Genomic DNA, 16,875 nt, shown 5'->3' on the forward strand with positions numbered 1-16,875 from the left:
GTGTTTGTATGTGGCACACTGCGAGCGACCAAATCACACAAAAGATGGGGTTTGTAGCGGGTTGCTCTTGCTTGCTGCACTCTCCCCTATATCAATTCCCTTTTCCTTCTTCCTCTTCTTCTCGGCACAGAAACGCACACTTGAGCACTACTAAGTTGCGAACTCCCACATCGTCATGCTTGCGCCAGCATGACCCAATCTGCAAAAAGAGAACATTTTTCTTAATGGGTATCGCTCTTCTTCCATTTCTCCCATTGAAGACTGCCCCAGCTCTTGAAGGATCCCCTGCAACCGCTAGTGAGTTCTCTTCTTCAATTCACCTCTTCTACGGTGATTTATAATGTGATTGCTATTCGAACCCGTCATGTGTAGTGACAATTTTTTATTTTATTTTTTGAAAATAAATTTTTAAAACCTTAAGGTTCGGGTACATGAGGATATATATTATATGAAAGTACGAAATGTAAATAAATGTCATTAATCAGAATATATATACAAACTTTATATACTATTCTAACTCCAATTTTTCAATGAAACTTCGTGAAGTACATCAAACAAATTATATATTGAAAAGAAAAATAGGACTCATAATTTGGACGGGTGATGCAGCAATCAATAACTAACCAAACAAAATAGGACTTTTATTTATTAATTTTTATAACAATTTGGTAAAGCATTATAGTCTTCTTTTTCGTAGTAACTTGTGTGTAACTACTCATTTTCTTTCAGAAGAAAGTGAGGTGAAGACCCCAGAGGATAACCAAAAAGAAGAGGTTTGTTTGCTGTTAAGTTCAGATACCAATGTTGAATAGTAAGTTTTGGTTATTGTATTTGCTCTTTGGATGTTCAACTTGTTCTAAACTATGTAGCTTCTGTGGACAGACAGCATCCGAAATGGAGAAACCGTCCTTTGTGTCTCTCCTGAATGGAATAGGAATAATTTCTTCTGGTGTGTTGGGGGCTCTCTATGCACTGGCTCAGAAAGAAAAGTTGACTGCTGTTGCAACCATAGAAACAGTAAGCTTATATGCACTCTTATGATTCTTGGAAACTGGTAAGATATGTGTTGGCCTTTGAGGAATGAGGGAGTACTCTTCTCTTTCTCTTTTTACTACAAGAACCACAATGATTGGTCTCTTTCCATCTAATTTGATATTAAATGGTTGATTTTGTTTTTTCTTAATAAAAAAAAATCATTTTTAGAGTATTTATTTATTAGGATTTAAGCCATATATTTTACTGGTCAATGTGTGCAGATGAGTGGCAAACTGAAGGAAAAGGAAGAGGTGATTGTTTCCTTGAAGCAGAACTATGAATTGAAGTTACTGAATGAGCAGGATGAACGAGCCAAACTACTTGGAAAGGCAAAGGAAGAGCAGCAAGCATTGATAAACCAACTAAATTCTGCAAACAGTACTATCACCCGCTTGGGACAGGAGCTAAAAAGCGAGAAAAGTTTGATTGTGGAGCTGAAACTTCAAATTGACGGAATTGAAACTAAGCTTTCAAAGACTTATACAGAAATGAAGGATCTTGAAAACAATTTGAAAGAAAAAATAGATTCTATTGAAATTTTAGAGAAAAGAATTAGTCTGCTGAGTTTGGACCTCAAGGACAAAGAAGATATTGTTCGGAATCTTAATTCATCCCTTGCAGAAAAGGAATTGGAATTGAAGAATTTGAATTCTACCTATGAGCAAACCAAGGATGACTTATCTAATGTCCATTTGCAGATTCAAGGGTTGAAGGATGAACTACTGAAAACCCAAGAGGAACTAGAAGCAAAAGATTCCTTGGTGATGGAACTAAATTCAAGAGTAAGTTCCTTAACTCTTGAGAACGATGATTTTAGGAGTAAATATGATGCCTTGGAGAAGGAATACAATGACCTAAAGTTCACTGCTGAAAAGAAGGCTGCTTTGGATGCTAAGGTTTTGAGAGAAAAAGAAGAGGAGTTTCATCGGCTAAAGGATCAGTTTGAACTTGTACTAGATGAAGCAAACAAAAACAAGGCCATCACTGCTAATTTAGCCCAAGAAAGAGAAGGGTTAAAGGAGTCTCTAGAGAATGAATCTAAGAAAGTGAATCATTTGAAGTATGAACTCCAAGTCAGTCAAGAGAATCTTGGAAAATCAAGAAATGAGTCTGCTGAATTGGAAAACCGTCTGAATGAGTCAAACGAATTACGCAAAGAGCTTGAGGTTGAGGTCTCTAAGCTTTCATCTGAGCTCACTGAAGTTAAAGAGTCACTACAGAGTAGCCTCGATGATGCAAAACTTGGGGCAGAAATGCTATCTAGTGAGCTTATGACAGCAAAGGAGCATTTGAAGAAAGCACAGGAAGAGCTGCAGAGCATGTCCCATGAACTGACAGTTGCTCTTGAAAACCGTGATAACCTACAAAGAGAATTAGTTGACATCTACAAAAAGGCTGAAACCACAGCTCAGGATTTGAAGGAAGAAAAACAGTTAGTTGCTTCTTTGAACAAAGATCTACAGGATTTGGAGAAGCAAGTCTCAAATGACAGGGAGGCCCGAAGATCTCTTGAAATGGACCTGGAGGAGGCTACCAAATCACTAGACGAAATGAACCGAAATGCATTGATCCTTTCTGGTGAACTAGAGAAGGCCAATTCTTTTATTTCTAGCCTTGAAAATGATAAAGAGATGCTTTACAAGTCCCTTACAGAACAAAGACATGCAAACAAAGAGGCCCAGGAAAATATTGAAGATACTCATAACCTCATCATGAGACTTGGCAAAGAGAGAGAGAATTTAGAGAACAGGGGGAAGAAATTGGAGGAGGAATTGGCTTCTGCCAAGGGTGAGATATTGCGCATGAGGAGTAAGATCAATTCTTCCAAAGTTGCTGATAACAATGAGCAAGTGCAGAAAAAGATCAGTTCTTCGAAAGCTGCTGATAATAATGAGCAAGTGCAGAAAGATGAAGGTGAATCCAGGGTTACTGTAAATGCACGGAAGAATATCCGAAGAAGAAAGGCGAACCCCGAGTAACATAGAGAAACTGGAGAGCTTTCTGGTAAGAAAAAAAATTCCAATTCAGAGAATGATATTTTGTAATAAATTATTTGGAAGGTAGTTGATGTTGCACTTTATTCATCTTGGCATGCAAACATTTCCATGGTGCGATAGTATTTGTACAAACGAAATAACACAGTAGGAATTGTTGAGTTGAGCTTTTAGATAGTTTTCATAAATAACCCTAAAAAAAGTGAGAATACTAAGTACAGTTTGCAACATTGAACTCTGTTTGGGTTATACACAGCTAGTGTTCATTGTCTATCAAGCAAATCAACATACTTCCGTTGCCCTTTTTTCTGATATTGTGTATCATTGGTTGACTCTCTCTGCCACCTCCAACCTCCTCTTGTGTTTATTTGCATTTATCAGATATCTTTTAACTATTTAGTGTAATATGTTAAAAGATCATTGATTGCAGCATGAGGTGGAGTTGTAGCCCTGTTATTCAAGCTTTAGACTATCTGGCAAACTAGATATTTTTTATGCTTTATCACTTACAAGTAAGTGATGAACCATTGTATGTTCTCGTAGGTAATATAAACCCAAAGCATTATATTTTTACTCAAAAAAAGACAAATTAAAAATAATTTGTTATATAATTTTTATGGAAATTCTTCACAGTAACCGATGTTAAAATCCTACCAGTAGCATTTTTAATGTTAATTGACATGGATACCAATGAAAAATGTTCTTATCATGCATTTACTACTAAGAAGCTTGAGAAATGAGTACTTTTCTTTTGAATATTTGACTGGCATGTTTCTGTTAGTGAATGCTCCTATACAAGTAGTTCTGTTTCAGAGATGACATCTAACTTGGATCGTCAAAACATATTCAAGATTCCAATGCTATCTTCTCACTTGCTCTTGATGAGGATGATGTAAACAGCATTAAAGAAGCCTCAGGGCAAGTAAAAGATCTGCATAAAGTGATTGGTGAATGGTGATGATGGAGATGAATACACGCCCACGAGTCATGCTGGCATATCAAAAAGGTCAAAGATTTCATTTAAATAAGACAATGGGGACAAGAAGAAATTATTCATTTCACCACCGTAGAAGAATTTGTATGTGGTGCTTGCATGGATCAAATTACTTCGTGATTGGTTTTGTAAAAGGAATCCGCTGAACGATGAAGCTTAATATGGCATTAGTGGCTTGCATTTCATATACACATAATTTACATCATGCAATGACAAATAGAATAAAAGAATTGCTGTTTACCAATAAAAAAAATGAAATATTGCTTACAGGAGTGTCAAACGAGAAGAAACATGTTTTGCTGATTTCCTTTGTGATAATAACAAAGTGAGAGCAAGATAAAGATTGCTCAAAATTTAATGACTGTCGTTAACACTTACCTCTGTGTTTATGATTAAAATACCCTTGCCCATCTACCATGTGTGAATCATCATAACTAAATTATGGACTGCATCAGGAAATTTTAAATGGAAGTTTCGTGGTCTCAATGTCAAATGCACAAATACGAACTTTATCTGGGTCACATGTGATTGTGAGCATCATGATAAATATAAATAATAGCATAGCATTAGAAGATAGGATAATTGAATAATTATTAAATACAAGATATTAATAAATATCAAAAGGTAACATTGTCAATGGCAAATCGAACATGATAAGTAACATCATATTCACGACGACCGACTAAGCAATCTAGAAAATCTTGTGGTTTTTGTTCTCGGCTAAGCAACAAGCAAGCTAGGATCAGATCACTTAACAAGTGAAGTTATATTCAACTTAAATAATCTGAACTAAAAATGGCATTACACCATTACAGAATTAAATACGATTCGGTACGGTCCCTTGATAATCGGGTGTTGGCACTGGGTCCATTGACCCATTCACAAAATGGGCCTTTGCTATTTGTCACATAACGTAGGTTTACTATTCACCCTCTTCAATATTGGGTTGAATAAACCCAATTCAAGCTTCTTCTTTTTTGCACTTAGAAACGTAAACAATATTAGTTACCATATTGTATTTATTTTTTATTTTTTTTAAGATAGCAATGGCTAATCCATTTTTGGACTTGGACTTCTCTACTCTTTTCAGGAATTGAGACTCTCAGCTTTTGAATCCATTGCTTCTTGGACAATTTGAATTTATGATTCTCCACTCTTTTCAGAAATTGTAACTATAATAAGAGACAAACCATTTCCATGCTCATTGGAAGTAGTGATCCCACCCCTCCTTGGATTTATTTTAAAAAAAAAAAAATTATATTATACTATTTTTTATAATTTTATTTTTAAAAACTAATTTACTTTATTTGATTCAAATAAAAAATAAATCGTTAAATTCAATTTTTAGCAAATTTCATGATGTCCGCTTTAGTCCCTAGCAAATAAAAAGGCTCATCGTGGTTTCTAAGAAATTCAAAATGGACTCATTTAATTGAAACCGTGGTCTCTCATAAATTCAAAAAAGACTCATATTAGTCTTTCAAAAGAATTAAAATGGATTCATTTTGAATTTCTTAGGAATCACGATGAGCCTTTTTATTTGCTAGAGACTAAAGCGGGTATCGTGAAATTTGCTGAGAACCAAAAAAGGTATTTTCTCTTTTTAAAATATCAAGCTCAATGAGGGGTAATAGTAGAAATAAGAAAAATGAACGGACATGATGAGCTGATGTAAACCCTAGTTATATATATATATATATAATCATCACTCTGCCTTGTTTTTTCGTTCTCTGCACAAACCCTAGCACCAAGATCTAAAACCCAACCCTTTTTCACTTCTGGCAAGTACGCGCCTCTCTCACTAGCAATTGCGTTTTCATTACCTTTCGATTCGTGCGTAAAACACAGTGTTCCTCTGTGATACGTGTTACTGATTCGTTTTCAGTTGATTTTTTCTAGGTAGAGATGAAGGTGATCGCAGCGTATTTGCTTGCCGTTTTGGGAGGCAACGCAGCTCCTTCAGCTGATGATCTGAAGAATATCCTTGGCTCAGGTGCGCCAACATTCATGTTTTTCTGATCCATTCTTTCAAACATGATAAGCATGTGCTTAATTTTCCAGTTATTTAAAATTCACTAGTGCTTTCGCTTTTCGTATTTTCTCGAGTGTCTTACTAGGTTAGATTTCTGCAAATGGATCTATAGTCAATTGCAATCGGACCTTTTATACAATGTGGGAAGCAAAGTATTTTAGAGCAAAATATTTGTGTGAGACTTGTAAATTTAATAATTAGAGGAATCGAATTTGCGGATTTATAATATGGGGATTGGTTGTAGCTTATCAATTTTCACTCTGATTTGTCCATTACAATAATTGGATTGGGGATTGGTTGCAGTTTTAACTGTTAACCCATAAATCATGGATAGGTGTGGTAGTTTTTTTTTTTAATGTTTCTTCTTATATCTTTGTTTTCTATTGTTTACCTATTTGCTTTTTTGTGCCATTATAGGAGGAAATTTAGTATTTATAATAAAAGGTTGAATGATTTTTTTGCTGCTGAACGAGGGGGAACTCTAATCCCAAGGGGGTGAAACATTGAATTTTGAATTGTGTTTAAATTTTACAGTTGGAGCTGAGGCTGATGACAGTAATATTGAGTTGCTCTTAACTGAAACTAAGGGCAAGGATATTGCTGAGCTGATTGCTAGTGGAAGAGAGAAGTTGGCTTCAGTGCCTTCTGGTGGTGGTGCTGTAGCTGTTGCTGCTGCACCTGCAGGTGCCGCTGCAACTGGAGGTGCAGCACCTGCTGCTGAGGCAAAGGAGGAAAAGAAGGTTGAAGAGAAGGAAGAGTCGGATGACGTAAGTATTAAAGTTGTAGCTTAATTGATTTATAAAATAATTTAATAACTCTTTGCTAATGATCATATATCCTCCATGTTTATACAGGACATGGGTTTCAGTTTATTCGACTAAAAGGGTTGAAGCTATTCGTCGGAAGCATTTGCTGAGTTTTGGTTAGAGTTTTAGTTGAATCACACATGTCTTTGTTATTGCGGTTCCATACTTTATTAGGTTTTATGGGTTTTGCCTTTTCAATTGAGACAATGTAATGACATCATCAAATTGTCTGATAGAATTATTGATATGATGAATTTGATCTGCTTGACTTATTGGTGAATTAATTTCATTTTTCCATTTTCATCAGTATACAAGATTGGTAGGAATGGTCATTAATAATCCATTGTCGTTTATTTTCTTGATTCACAAGGTTGTGCCAAGAACATAACAAACAACTTTGCTAGTTGTCCATGTTCAGAGTGGTAGTAAGAGGATTTCTTGTTTCCTTTCTCCTTTTTCCTTTCATTGCTTAGTGAAGGAAATATGATCTTTTAATTTTTTATGGGGAAGGATATTGTGACAACCAAGTTGTGTTACTACCAAGTGACTACTAATCAAACTGACCGTTAGATCGATTATATTGATCCAACGGTTATATTTATTTCCATCTTTGTATGGTCATGATTTCTTAAATTTAATACTTTATATTTATTTTCACCTTTCTATGGTTATGATTTCCCATATTTAATGTTTTCATTTTAAATATGGGGAATCATGACCATACAAAGATGGAAATAAATATAGCCGTTGGATCAACATAATCGATCTAACGGTGAGATTGATTGGTAGTCACTTGGTAGTAACACAACTTGGTTGTCACAATATCCTTTTCCTTTTTTTATTAGAGGTATTTATATTTCTAGCATATGATGATAATACGGTGGCTGCATTTTATGCTCTATAGTTAAAAGATTTGTCTCTGCGATTAAAGTGGGTTGGCAGCTATGTTTTGAATCGATCCATTGATGTGATAAATAGGAGATGAGTGACAGAGACCTTTGTTTGCTCCATTTCTTGTGTTGGTCCGGTTAATTAAGTTTGAATTTTGGCCTACAATGTCCTTCGAGTAGTTTCCGCGGCACAAGAAGCTCAAGTGCAGAAAAGCATTGATGAAGTCTGCTTGGTTCATTGAAATATTTTTTACGTTAATCAAATAACTTCAACCTTTATTCTTTTTTTCCCCCCAAATTTATGGTATTCGTATTATAAGTCATTTCCCAATTTATGGATGGATTGGAATTGTTGGTTCATATATGTTGTCTGCTCCCAGGATTGTCCTCTTCAATTTTTGAACTTTTAATATCACACACCCAATTAATGTCTTTAATCTCGTGGTTGCTATAGCATGTTTAACCCCCTCCCCTTTTCTCTCTCTTCCCTTTTAGTTGTCAACACTTAACAAGCTCCATCATCATATAACCTATTTTATAAATATAATGTGGAGAGGATGATGGAAAATCAACCGGGAAAAGAAAATAATAAATTTCACGGGGCTATTATATTTAGCTGTACTGATAAGTGAGGGCAGAAAGCTTTCTATCATTAATAATATTCAAAAGGAGTCTCTGGACGACTTCCAGGATGATCATATACAGCTTCTTTACTGAGAGGTGGGGGCACAAAGGGGGGAGTTGTACACCTTAGCAATGCCCAATTCACACCTTGAAAAAATGGGTGGTGCTTGATTGCGGAAGCCCCCACCATTGACCCGAGTCTTCTTGCCGGATCCTTAACTAATAACTGCTGTATAAGGTCTTTCATGGCAGCAGGCGCGGTGGGTTCCTTGGGGAACTCAAGGGCTCGAGCCACAATGTTAGCTAGGGTTAGCTCATGGTCCATGCCCCTGAAGGGTGTTATCCCATAAAACAGTTCAAATATAAATACCCCTAAAGTCCACCAGTCCACGGCACTACCATGGCCCTCCCCGGAGACGATTTCTGGCGCCAAGTACTCGTGGGTTCCTACGAATGACATGGACCGGACATCAATGGGCTCGGCCACAAACTCAGGCCCGCTACGCAGGCTCTGCTTATTCTTTCGCTTGCGTTTTGGGTGGAAACACGACATGGCGGGGACTATACAGTTAGGTAACATGCAAGAAGAGGGGATAACATGAGAGGGTTCAACGTGAGAATCGTAATGTGGGACAGTGAGAGGAGGGCTTTGATCAGAGATGATCTGAGCCGTTGATTTGGACTTGTTACATTTCAACGAGAGGTCAAAGTCAGTGAGCATGATGTGGCCGTCAGATCGAACCAACACGTTTTCTGGCTTGAGATCACGGTAGACTACCCCCAACATGTGTAGGTATTCAAGTGCCACCAAGACCTCTGATGCGTAGAACCTGTAAACACCACGAGTAAGAATGAAACTAACATTGACTAATCATGTAAATATAAAAGCATTACAGGTTTTTTTTAAAAAAAAAAAAAAAAAAAAAATCATCTGTATCTAACGAATGCTAACTAATCCGAATTCGAGTGGGTAGATGACAAAAAATTTCCTACCAAATTTTTAACTTAAGAGACAGTTTATTAAGAGAGTAAGTTATGTTCTTTTAATCAATTAAGAAAACTAAAATCAAAAGGGGATAAGATTTTCTTTCTTTCTTTTTTGAAGCACAAAAATAGATTAAGTTAAAGTTGGCCCGAGGTGGCATATATATGTTTGGATTGGTCGAAAACATGGTCTACAATTGCGAGAAAAATGCAATAATGCTTTTCGTCTTAGTTAAAAGACGATTATCGGCCAACATGACACAATAGATATATAAGTTGCTAGGCCTACGGAATGGGGTCATTGGACTAAACAGGGACATGAATTGTTTTGCTATAGTTTCAGGGTAACGTGGGCTAGTACACTGATATTTAGACAAATACCAAGCATTTTAATAAAACATCTTGTCTTTTGAATGTTAATTATAATTTGTTGATGCGCAAGAATATTTGTTAAAATGTTTGTCTCAGAGACTAATCCTTTTGCTAGACAATATATGCTTTTGCTTTTGAATTTGCCATATGTTGCACAATATCTTTGAGACAATATCTATAATTTTCAAGCAAGATAATGAAGAAGAAAATAAGAAAATGTCAAGTGATGACACTGCCACTGCCACATGCATGTCAAAAGTAAATTTAAAAAGACATATATTTCATGTGAGACGTGCAAATAATGACAAGAAAACAAAAGCAGTTAGTAAAGTAACTCTTCATGCAAAGATAGCAAGCACTTTCTTGTGAAACATAGAAGAAAGAAAAACATAGTTAGTTGAACATGAATCTGAGAGATTCAGCTTTTGCTTTCATTGGTCTGTCTGTGGTCTTTTTTTATTACGTAAAAGCATGCTCAACTAAAGAGAAACAAAAAAAAAAGGAGGGAAGATGGGAGAAAATGAAAAATAGGAATTTGTCTATTTGACGTCCATAGGAATCTCTTGAACGGTCACCCAACAGACAAGCTATGAACATCAATTTTCTTTATCTGGTCATAAAGCAAGAAGTCAAGAACATTGGAAGGAACATGCAAAAGCAAATTACATTACATAAGAGAAGGATTAATTTCTTTAAATAAAAAAATAAAAAACCAATTGCAGGCTTCGAACTCTAGAAACATAATTGGGGATAACATATCCCCATAAATGAGGGAACCTAAACCTGCCAATAAGGGACCACTGCAAGATTTGCCTCACATTTATTTTATTTTAAGTTAAGAAAATAAAAATAAAAATCCAGAAATCCCGCAAAAAATTATGGTATCAGATTTTAAATAAATAAATAAATAAATATATATATATATATATATATATATATATATATATATATATAGAAACAACATCATTTAATATTGATGTCAAATTTATCTTAACTATTGAGCCAAACTTATTTTAACCATTAATTTTTATCAATAGGACGATTATAATTTATTAAAAATTAATAATTAATTAATAAATATGACTCAATAAATTATAATCGTTAAATTCACGGAAATCAACCATTAATATTTTGTATCAAACTTTTTAATTTCACATTGATATTAAAGTAACCGATATATAGATTACCAAAAAAAAAGTAACCAATATATATATATATATATGGTCCCTCTTTTCCCGTTGTAGGAAAATACTTTCTCCTACTATAAACACAAGATATGATGGATCCCACCTCCTATTAAAGAATAAAATAAAAAATGTTATTGCACACATTTCCATGTATCACTAGTAGGAGAAAGAAATCTCCTATAACATAAAAATTATTTTCATATATATATAGTGGCGGAACTAGCAATTTTTTTTATGGGTGCACGCTTTTGGCAGGGGCTGCCCTCGAAGATTTTTTTTTAAAAAAAAATTTAAATGTATTAAAAAAATATAAACAAGAAAAGAAAAAAAAACTTTAACTTAACATAAAAAAAATAATAATCAAGAGTCAACTAAGCTGTTACAATAGAACGATCACAGAAGCATTCTTCGATTCTTCATTCCTTAAAAGTATGGCATCTTATCTTCATCATCAATCTTCAACTAAGTTTATATTGCATTATGCACGCGGCAGTTCAAGAAAGACAGTGATGACGTGTGTTTATTTTTCACCCACCCATTTGATTTAAAAAAAAAAAAAAATGTCCGTCCGCCACTATATATATATATATATTTATTTATTTATATATATATATAATTGGATATATCCACCGTCAATTACCCCACTAATTTAGTTCAAACATTGTTGGACCTATCATATGACACCACTCCAAATTTCCAATACCATTTTTTCCACTCAAATTCTGGTTAAGGAAAACAAATTCTTACTACTTAAACCAAGGATTATTGGCAGTTTCAAATATTTTATCTCCGTCGAATCTCTGTAGTCCACAGAAAGAGAATAAGAAGATTCATTATGTGGGATCTTCTCTCACAAACTTGTAAAATTGAAAAAACAAAAAAACACCCAATTATTATTTACAATTTACGAACACACTAAACTACCACTGTTAGTTGTCGTTTTGGCTTTGACAGTAATTTTACGTAAAATGTTTACTTAAAAGACAAAACGACGTAATCATTTCATTTCAATTTTTTTATATTTATATAAGCGAAGCGAATAGAAAATGCAAGTGCCTAACTAACTAAGTAACGGCGTGTGCACCTGACGGCGGATTCGTGGAAGCGTTTGTTGGGGCGGCGTTGGCGGAGCACGTGCAAGTCACCGCCGGGGCAGAACGGCGTCAAGAGGCAGAGCCATTTGGGCGAGTCAATGCACGCGTAGAGAGTGGGCAAGAAAGGGTGGTCCAACATTTCCAGAATTTCCCTCTCTGTCCTCGCCCTCCCTTCCTTGCTCCGGCTCGCCAGCTCCTCTTTGTTCATCACCTTAGCGGCGAACAACGCGGCGGAGCCCTCGGTGGGTTGCTTCGGCTCCGCTAGGTAGACGGAGCTTATGTCGCCGGAGCCGAGGCGACGGGTGAGTCGAAAGTCCGAAGGGGAGATGGTACGGGTCGGGGATTCGGATCGGATCCGGTGGATGAAGGTCCAGCAAGGGTCGGAAGAGGGCGCGTGGGGTTTGGTGGTGGTGGATGGGAGTGGTGGATGGAAGTGAGCTGAAGTGGATGGTGTTACGGTGGTGGTTTCGGAGCTGAAGCTAGTGCTGCGTTTGATATCTACGGTGGTAGTGGTGGAAGCGAAGCTTAGGCTATGGAGGTCGTCGGCTAGATCCTCCACGCATGGTTCCATTTTTGTTGTTGGGAATAAAGACGACAAAGAAGAAGAGAGAGCACTGAACTATCAAGTAACGAGTGGAGGGACTATATATTATTGTTATTTATTTACTTTTTTTTGAAAATACAAAAAAATTTAACTGAAGTTAGATACGATATCTCATCGGGGTAGGAAAAAACTCTTCCATCTCTTCGAGAATTTTTAAGAAAGAATATATATTATCCATCAACAAAGTCTCACGTTAAGAATCAAGTTTGAATTCACACTTTTGTGAAGAGGTATGGATCAAATCGTTACTCAATTTTAATTCTTTTCTTTTCTTAAAACTTAGCAATATTAACTCTAATAAAAAATAAAATAAAATTTATACGAAGGTATTTCTAATAAAATCTATTTTACAAATTAAATATGAAGTTTTTGTTATCAAAAAAAAAAAAAATATGAAGTTTTCTCGAAATTAATGATGAACGGTTTGGTGAGGAGTTTAAAATTATCAATGTAACTATGCTCTTAAATGCAGTGGAATTCAAGATGTTCAGGCTAAAGATGAATGCAACCATTAATAAAATAATAAATGCAAAATGCTTATTCAATGGCTAAAGATGAAGAATTTATAAATGAGAAATATTCTCTAATAATAAAATGGGAAATATAAGTATTATGATGTAAGAATGAGTTTTTGATTCTGTAATCATTTTTTAATTATGTACTTTCGGAAGTACATAATTAGAATATTAAAGTTGCTCATGTGGAGGAGTGAAAAAAAATTTATTTATTTTTTTTGGTACATTGTCAGGAGGTATCCTCATTCAACCTTCTCCGGGCACCATGCCTTCGGGGTACGGCCCGTTTGGGCTAGCCCCTCATTGTAAGAGTGGGTGCACTAAGCTTCGCAACCGGAGAAAGGACGAGACTAATCCCCAAACCGAAGATTTTTGGCTTATCCTCTGGCCTCCAAAGATTTTTCAAGAAACTGCTTGAGGCAGGGTTTCAAGAGGGGTGTATTGGAATAGGATTTTAAAAGACTTTTTTCGAGATAAAAAAATCTTATAGATTTTAAAAGACTATTTAAAATTAGAGGAATTTTAAAGACTTTTTTTACAATCAAGATTTCATAAGATTAGATTTTAAAGTATTTTAATAGAATTTATAAGATTTGAAAGGACAATACGGATTTATAAGATTTTAAAAAATTATATGAATTTTTAACAAACATTCAAAATTACAAGAGTTAATAAAAATAATAATAAGGAAATGCAATAATATAAATAAATAAAAAGTAAAATATAATATAATTTTTAACAAACATTCAAAATTACTAAGCAATAACTCTCCACATATCTAAAGCTATACTAATCCTCCACGCATTAGCATTTTCTCGTTCCTGCTCTTGGGTTTGACCAATGGGTTGAAAATTATCTTCTTCATTTAGTATCAGAGCTATGCATATATGATTATAAGATCTATTTTTTTTAATTATTAAACTAACTCTAAATTTGCATATAAAACCTAAAGTTCATGATAAAAATTCTTTTGGAATGTTTTGCAATTGATTTTGGAAATCTTGGAGCTTTTGTCATACGTGATGAGAGTTTTCTAACCATATATTATATGCATGTTTTCATTGAGTATTCTAAAAAAAATTCGAATCTAAATTTCTGGGTTTTATTACATACAAGTTTAGAAAATTTCTCAAATTATTTTCAATCGATTTCAATCTTAAATTGTTATGGGGCTTTTTGAAAAATAAGTTTTTAGTTATCTATTGACACAAAAATTGTTTAAAATCGTTTCCTATAACGAAGGAATTTCATTCATGAATATATTGTTACGAAATATAAGATTCATATTATGAAAGTTTTAATCTTTTTTTAAATTGATATTGTTTCATTGATGTAAAACAAAAATTAGTTTGAGGGTTTTAGTTCCCATGTTGTTTTCCCATTGTTTTATGTTATTTTTAATACAAAAATCACACCTTTTTGTGCAAAGAAAAACCACGACCCATAGTTTGAAAAATTATTTTTTAAACTTCCAAAATCTCTAAAAAATGACTAAAAATATGCTATTTTTGAGATAAATTATATTAAAATCTAATTGGTTTGTGTTTTCTGGGTTGCTTTGTGGTAAGAATCGCTCAAAAATCTGCTGTTTCATGAAGCTCCCATGATGGAACCCGATTTCGAGCGGATTAACCCGTCAATTGAAGAAGACACTACAATAGAGAAATCTCGATAAATCCTAAGGGTTAGGATGTGTTTGGTACAAGGGTATCAAAAAGATTACTGGTAAACCTTCTTTGGTAACCTCAATTACCATGTTTGGTTGAAGTAATAAAAATCAGTTCTCGGATATCCAAGGTTTACCGGTAATTTGATTTACAAAGAAAAGTCACTATTTTGATTACCAAAAATAATATGGTAATTCAGAATTCTAAGTAAAGGGAAAGCACAACAACAATTTTTGAGACAAAAATACCCCAACACAAATCAAAACCTAGACCCAATCTATTAATATTTTGGCGAACCAAACACTTTTTTCGTAATATTCCGAGTAAACTCAATTTCTAGTGTATTTCCAGTAATCGTGATTTTCGGATACCAAAAAATTTCTCTTGTACCAAACACACCCTTAAGGGTTATGGTGAGATTGTGAGAGAGACATCCTATTTATATTTCTCACTAAAAGTCTCACGAAATAGAAAATCCATTAAAATCGATAGATTTTTGAATACCATAAGATTGTTTTTCTAAGTTTAAAATCTTGATTGAATATCAATGGATTTGGACGGACTCTAAAATAATCTTTTAAAATTATAATCGAATACCATGTGACTTTTTTTTCAATCCTTTAAAATCTTAATTGAATACCAATAGATTTTTGTGTCCAAAAATAATCCATTAAAATTCTTTGATATCACATTCCAATACTCCCTTAATATTTTAACCATGTACTCCATGAATATATAGTTAAAAATCGTTGCAAGATGTCCTATTATCCTATAACAAGACATCCCACACACCTTAATAAAATAAACATAATTGTTTTGCCTAATAAACCACACTGCTATTAAGCGTAGGTCTAAGATGTATATTGAGTTGAGCTTATGCAGAATGCAGGAATCCTATTGTTAGTACAAGGGTAGAGGATAAACTTTTTTTTGTTCTTGGGAACGATGGGAAAGTAAATTTTTCTGAAATATTATAAAAAAAAATATTTTGTGGGTTAAAAATATTATCAAAAATATTAACTTGAAGCTCCTGATTCTATATTTAGTTGATGGGTAAAGAATTTCTTCGGTCAATGGAGATAAGTTATATTCGGTGAGTCTAAAATGATGCTGTTTTGAGGCGAAAATCAAAGTATTTTTGGAATTATAATATATTGCAGGGTTAAATTAGTCTTTAGCATTATAATTTTTTAATCTTATAACTCAAAACAACGTCGTTTTGAGCTCATTACAGATAACTTTATCTCCGATAAATAGAAAAAATACTTTTCCCTGGTTAATTATCCATTATTGCTCAGAGTATGTACCAATTTTACAAACAAACTTTTACTTTCCAAAAACCATCCCCGTGAACTTTTGGGTTGTAACTTGAAGCTAAAGTGTGAAAAACTTTAAAAAGAAAGAAAAGAGTAAATATCTTTTTTGGTCCTAAGCTAATTTTACGATATCCGCTTTAGTCCCTAACAAATAAAAATGCCCAGCGTAGTTCCTAAGAAATTCAAAATAGATCCATTTAGTTAAAATTGTAGTCCCTCACAAATTCAAAAAAGATCTATACGAGTCCCTAAAAGAACTAAAATGGGTCAATTTTCAATTTTTTAGGGACCTTTTTTATTTGCTAATGACTAAAACGGACATCGTGAAATTTGCTAGGACCAAAAACGATATTTACTAAAAAAAAAAAAAGTTAAATTTTTATTTTAAATGAATTAAATTTGCTAAAAAAAAATGTAAGAAAATGTGTCTTTTATTGGTCTCTCTTCTTCTTTTTCCTTTTCTTTTAGTACAATATTGGTCTCTATTCTTGTTGAGTTGTTCCTGTGAACAAAAAAAAAATCACACAGAGCATTTCTAAGTTCCTGAATCACTTGATCTTCTTCCTTTGCCAAAATCGAACTCCACCATCACTACGTCGTCGTTTTCACTTTGTTGAAGTTTTTGTGCACCGTAGCTGAAAATTTTGCATTTCTGAGGGAATTTTCCCGTTTCTCTCTGGTGATTGTTTTGGGAATGGGAAGCGGAAAGGGAGAAGAGAGGAATGAGAAAATCATCAGAGGTCTCATGAAGCTTTCGCCGA

The 16,875-nt window shown here is 34.2% G+C and overlaps 3 protein-coding genes across 11 annotated transcripts; 2 read left to right on the plus strand and 1 right to left on the minus strand.

Moving 5' to 3' along the window:
* Positions 1 to 4,225, plus strand: LOC133299615 (MAR-binding filament-like protein 1-1). 7 transcript variants are annotated; one of them, XM_061499087.1, is made up of 5 exons: positions 1 to 297; positions 730 to 773; positions 883 to 1,017; positions 1,257 to 3,039; positions 3,811 to 4,225. In XM_061499087.1, the coding sequence occupies exons 1-4, from the start codon at positions 9 to 11 to the stop codon at positions 3,012 to 3,014; spliced, it is 2,226 nt and encodes a 741-aa protein (XP_061355071.1). In that variant the 5' UTR covers positions 1 to 8; the 3' UTR covers positions 3,015 to 3,039; positions 3,811 to 4,225. The 7 variants fall into 7 exon arrangements, with proteins under 7 accessions (XP_061355071.1, XP_061355073.1, XP_061355072.1 ...); XM_061499089.1 differs by having other exon boundaries at positions 3,832 to 4,225; XM_061499088.1 differs by having other exon boundaries at positions 3,843 to 4,225.
* Positions 4,226 to 5,708: 1,483 nt separating this feature from the next.
* On the plus strand, positions 5,709 to 7,158 carry LOC133299612 (large ribosomal subunit protein P2A-like). Of its 3 annotated transcripts, none has more exons than XM_061499082.1 (4): positions 5,709 to 5,808; positions 5,927 to 6,016; positions 6,590 to 6,822; positions 6,910 to 7,158. In XM_061499082.1, the coding sequence occupies exons 2-4, from the start codon at positions 5,929 to 5,931 to the stop codon at positions 6,934 to 6,936; spliced, it is 348 nt and encodes a 115-aa protein (XP_061355066.1). In that variant the 5' UTR covers positions 5,709 to 5,808; positions 5,927 to 5,928; the 3' UTR covers positions 6,937 to 7,158. The 3 variants fall into 3 exon arrangements, with proteins under 3 accessions (XP_061355066.1, XP_061355065.1, XP_061355067.1); XM_061499081.1 differs by having other exon boundaries at positions 5,741 to 5,808; positions 5,923 to 6,016; XM_061499083.1 differs by having other exon boundaries at positions 5,754 to 5,808; positions 5,909 to 6,016.
* Positions 7,159 to 8,371: 1,213 nt separating this feature from the next.
* LOC133299603 (serine/threonine-protein kinase D6PKL2-like) lies at positions 8,372 to 12,589 on the minus strand. The gene is made up of 2 exons (XM_061499073.1): positions 12,003 to 12,589; positions 8,372 to 9,205 (listed from the first exon to the last, which is right to left on the minus strand). Exons 1-2 carry the CDS (start codon positions 12,581 to 12,583, stop codon positions 8,404 to 8,406), a joined length of 1,383 nt encoding a protein of 460 aa, XP_061355057.1. The 5' UTR covers positions 12,584 to 12,589; the 3' UTR covers positions 8,372 to 8,403.
* Between the last annotated feature and the right edge of the window lie 4,286 nt (positions 12,590 to 16,875).

This window comes from Gastrolobium bilobum, unplaced genomic scaffold (assembly GCF_033153095.1).
Source record: "Gastrolobium bilobum isolate Gb01-03AN ecotype WA unplaced genomic scaffold, APGP_CSIRO_Gbil_v1 utg22371, whole genome shotgun sequence".
In the NCBI taxonomy this organism is placed as follows: domain Eukaryota; kingdom Viridiplantae; phylum Streptophyta; class Magnoliopsida; order Fabales; family Fabaceae; genus Gastrolobium; species Gastrolobium bilobum.

Bases quoted from the DNA above. Each gene is read 5' to 3' on its own strand.
- LOC133299615 (XM_061499087.1), top strand. From the start codon at position 9: ATGTGGCACACTGCGAGCGACCAAATCACACAAAAGATGGGGTTTGTA. The intron at 298-729 runs GTGAGTTCTCTT...ATTTTCTTTCAG, and splicing joins AGGATCCCCTGCAACCGCTA to AAGAAAGTGAGGTGAAGACC. The intron at 774-882 runs GTTTGTTTGCTG...TTCTGTGGACAG, and splicing joins AGGATAACCAAAAAGAAGAG to ACAGCATCCGAAATGGAGAA.
- LOC133299612 (XM_061499082.1), top strand. From the start codon at position 5,929: ATGAAGGTGATCGCAGCGTATTTGCTTGCCGTTTTGGGAGGCAACGCA. The intron at 6,017-6,589 runs GTGCGCCAACAT...TAAATTTTACAG, and splicing joins GAAGAATATCCTTGGCTCAG to TTGGAGCTGAGGCTGATGAC. The intron at 6,823-6,909 runs GTAAGTATTAAA...ATGTTTATACAG, and splicing joins AGAAGGAAGAGTCGGATGAC to GACATGGGTTTCAGTTTATT.
- LOC133299603 (XM_061499073.1), bottom strand. From the start codon at position 12,583: ATGGAACCATGCGTGGAGGATCTAGCCGACGACCTCCATAGCCTAAGC. The intron at 9,206-12,002 runs GTGCACACGCCG...TGGTGTTTACAG, and splicing joins TTCCACGAATCCGCCGTCAG to GTTCTACGCATCAGAGGTCT.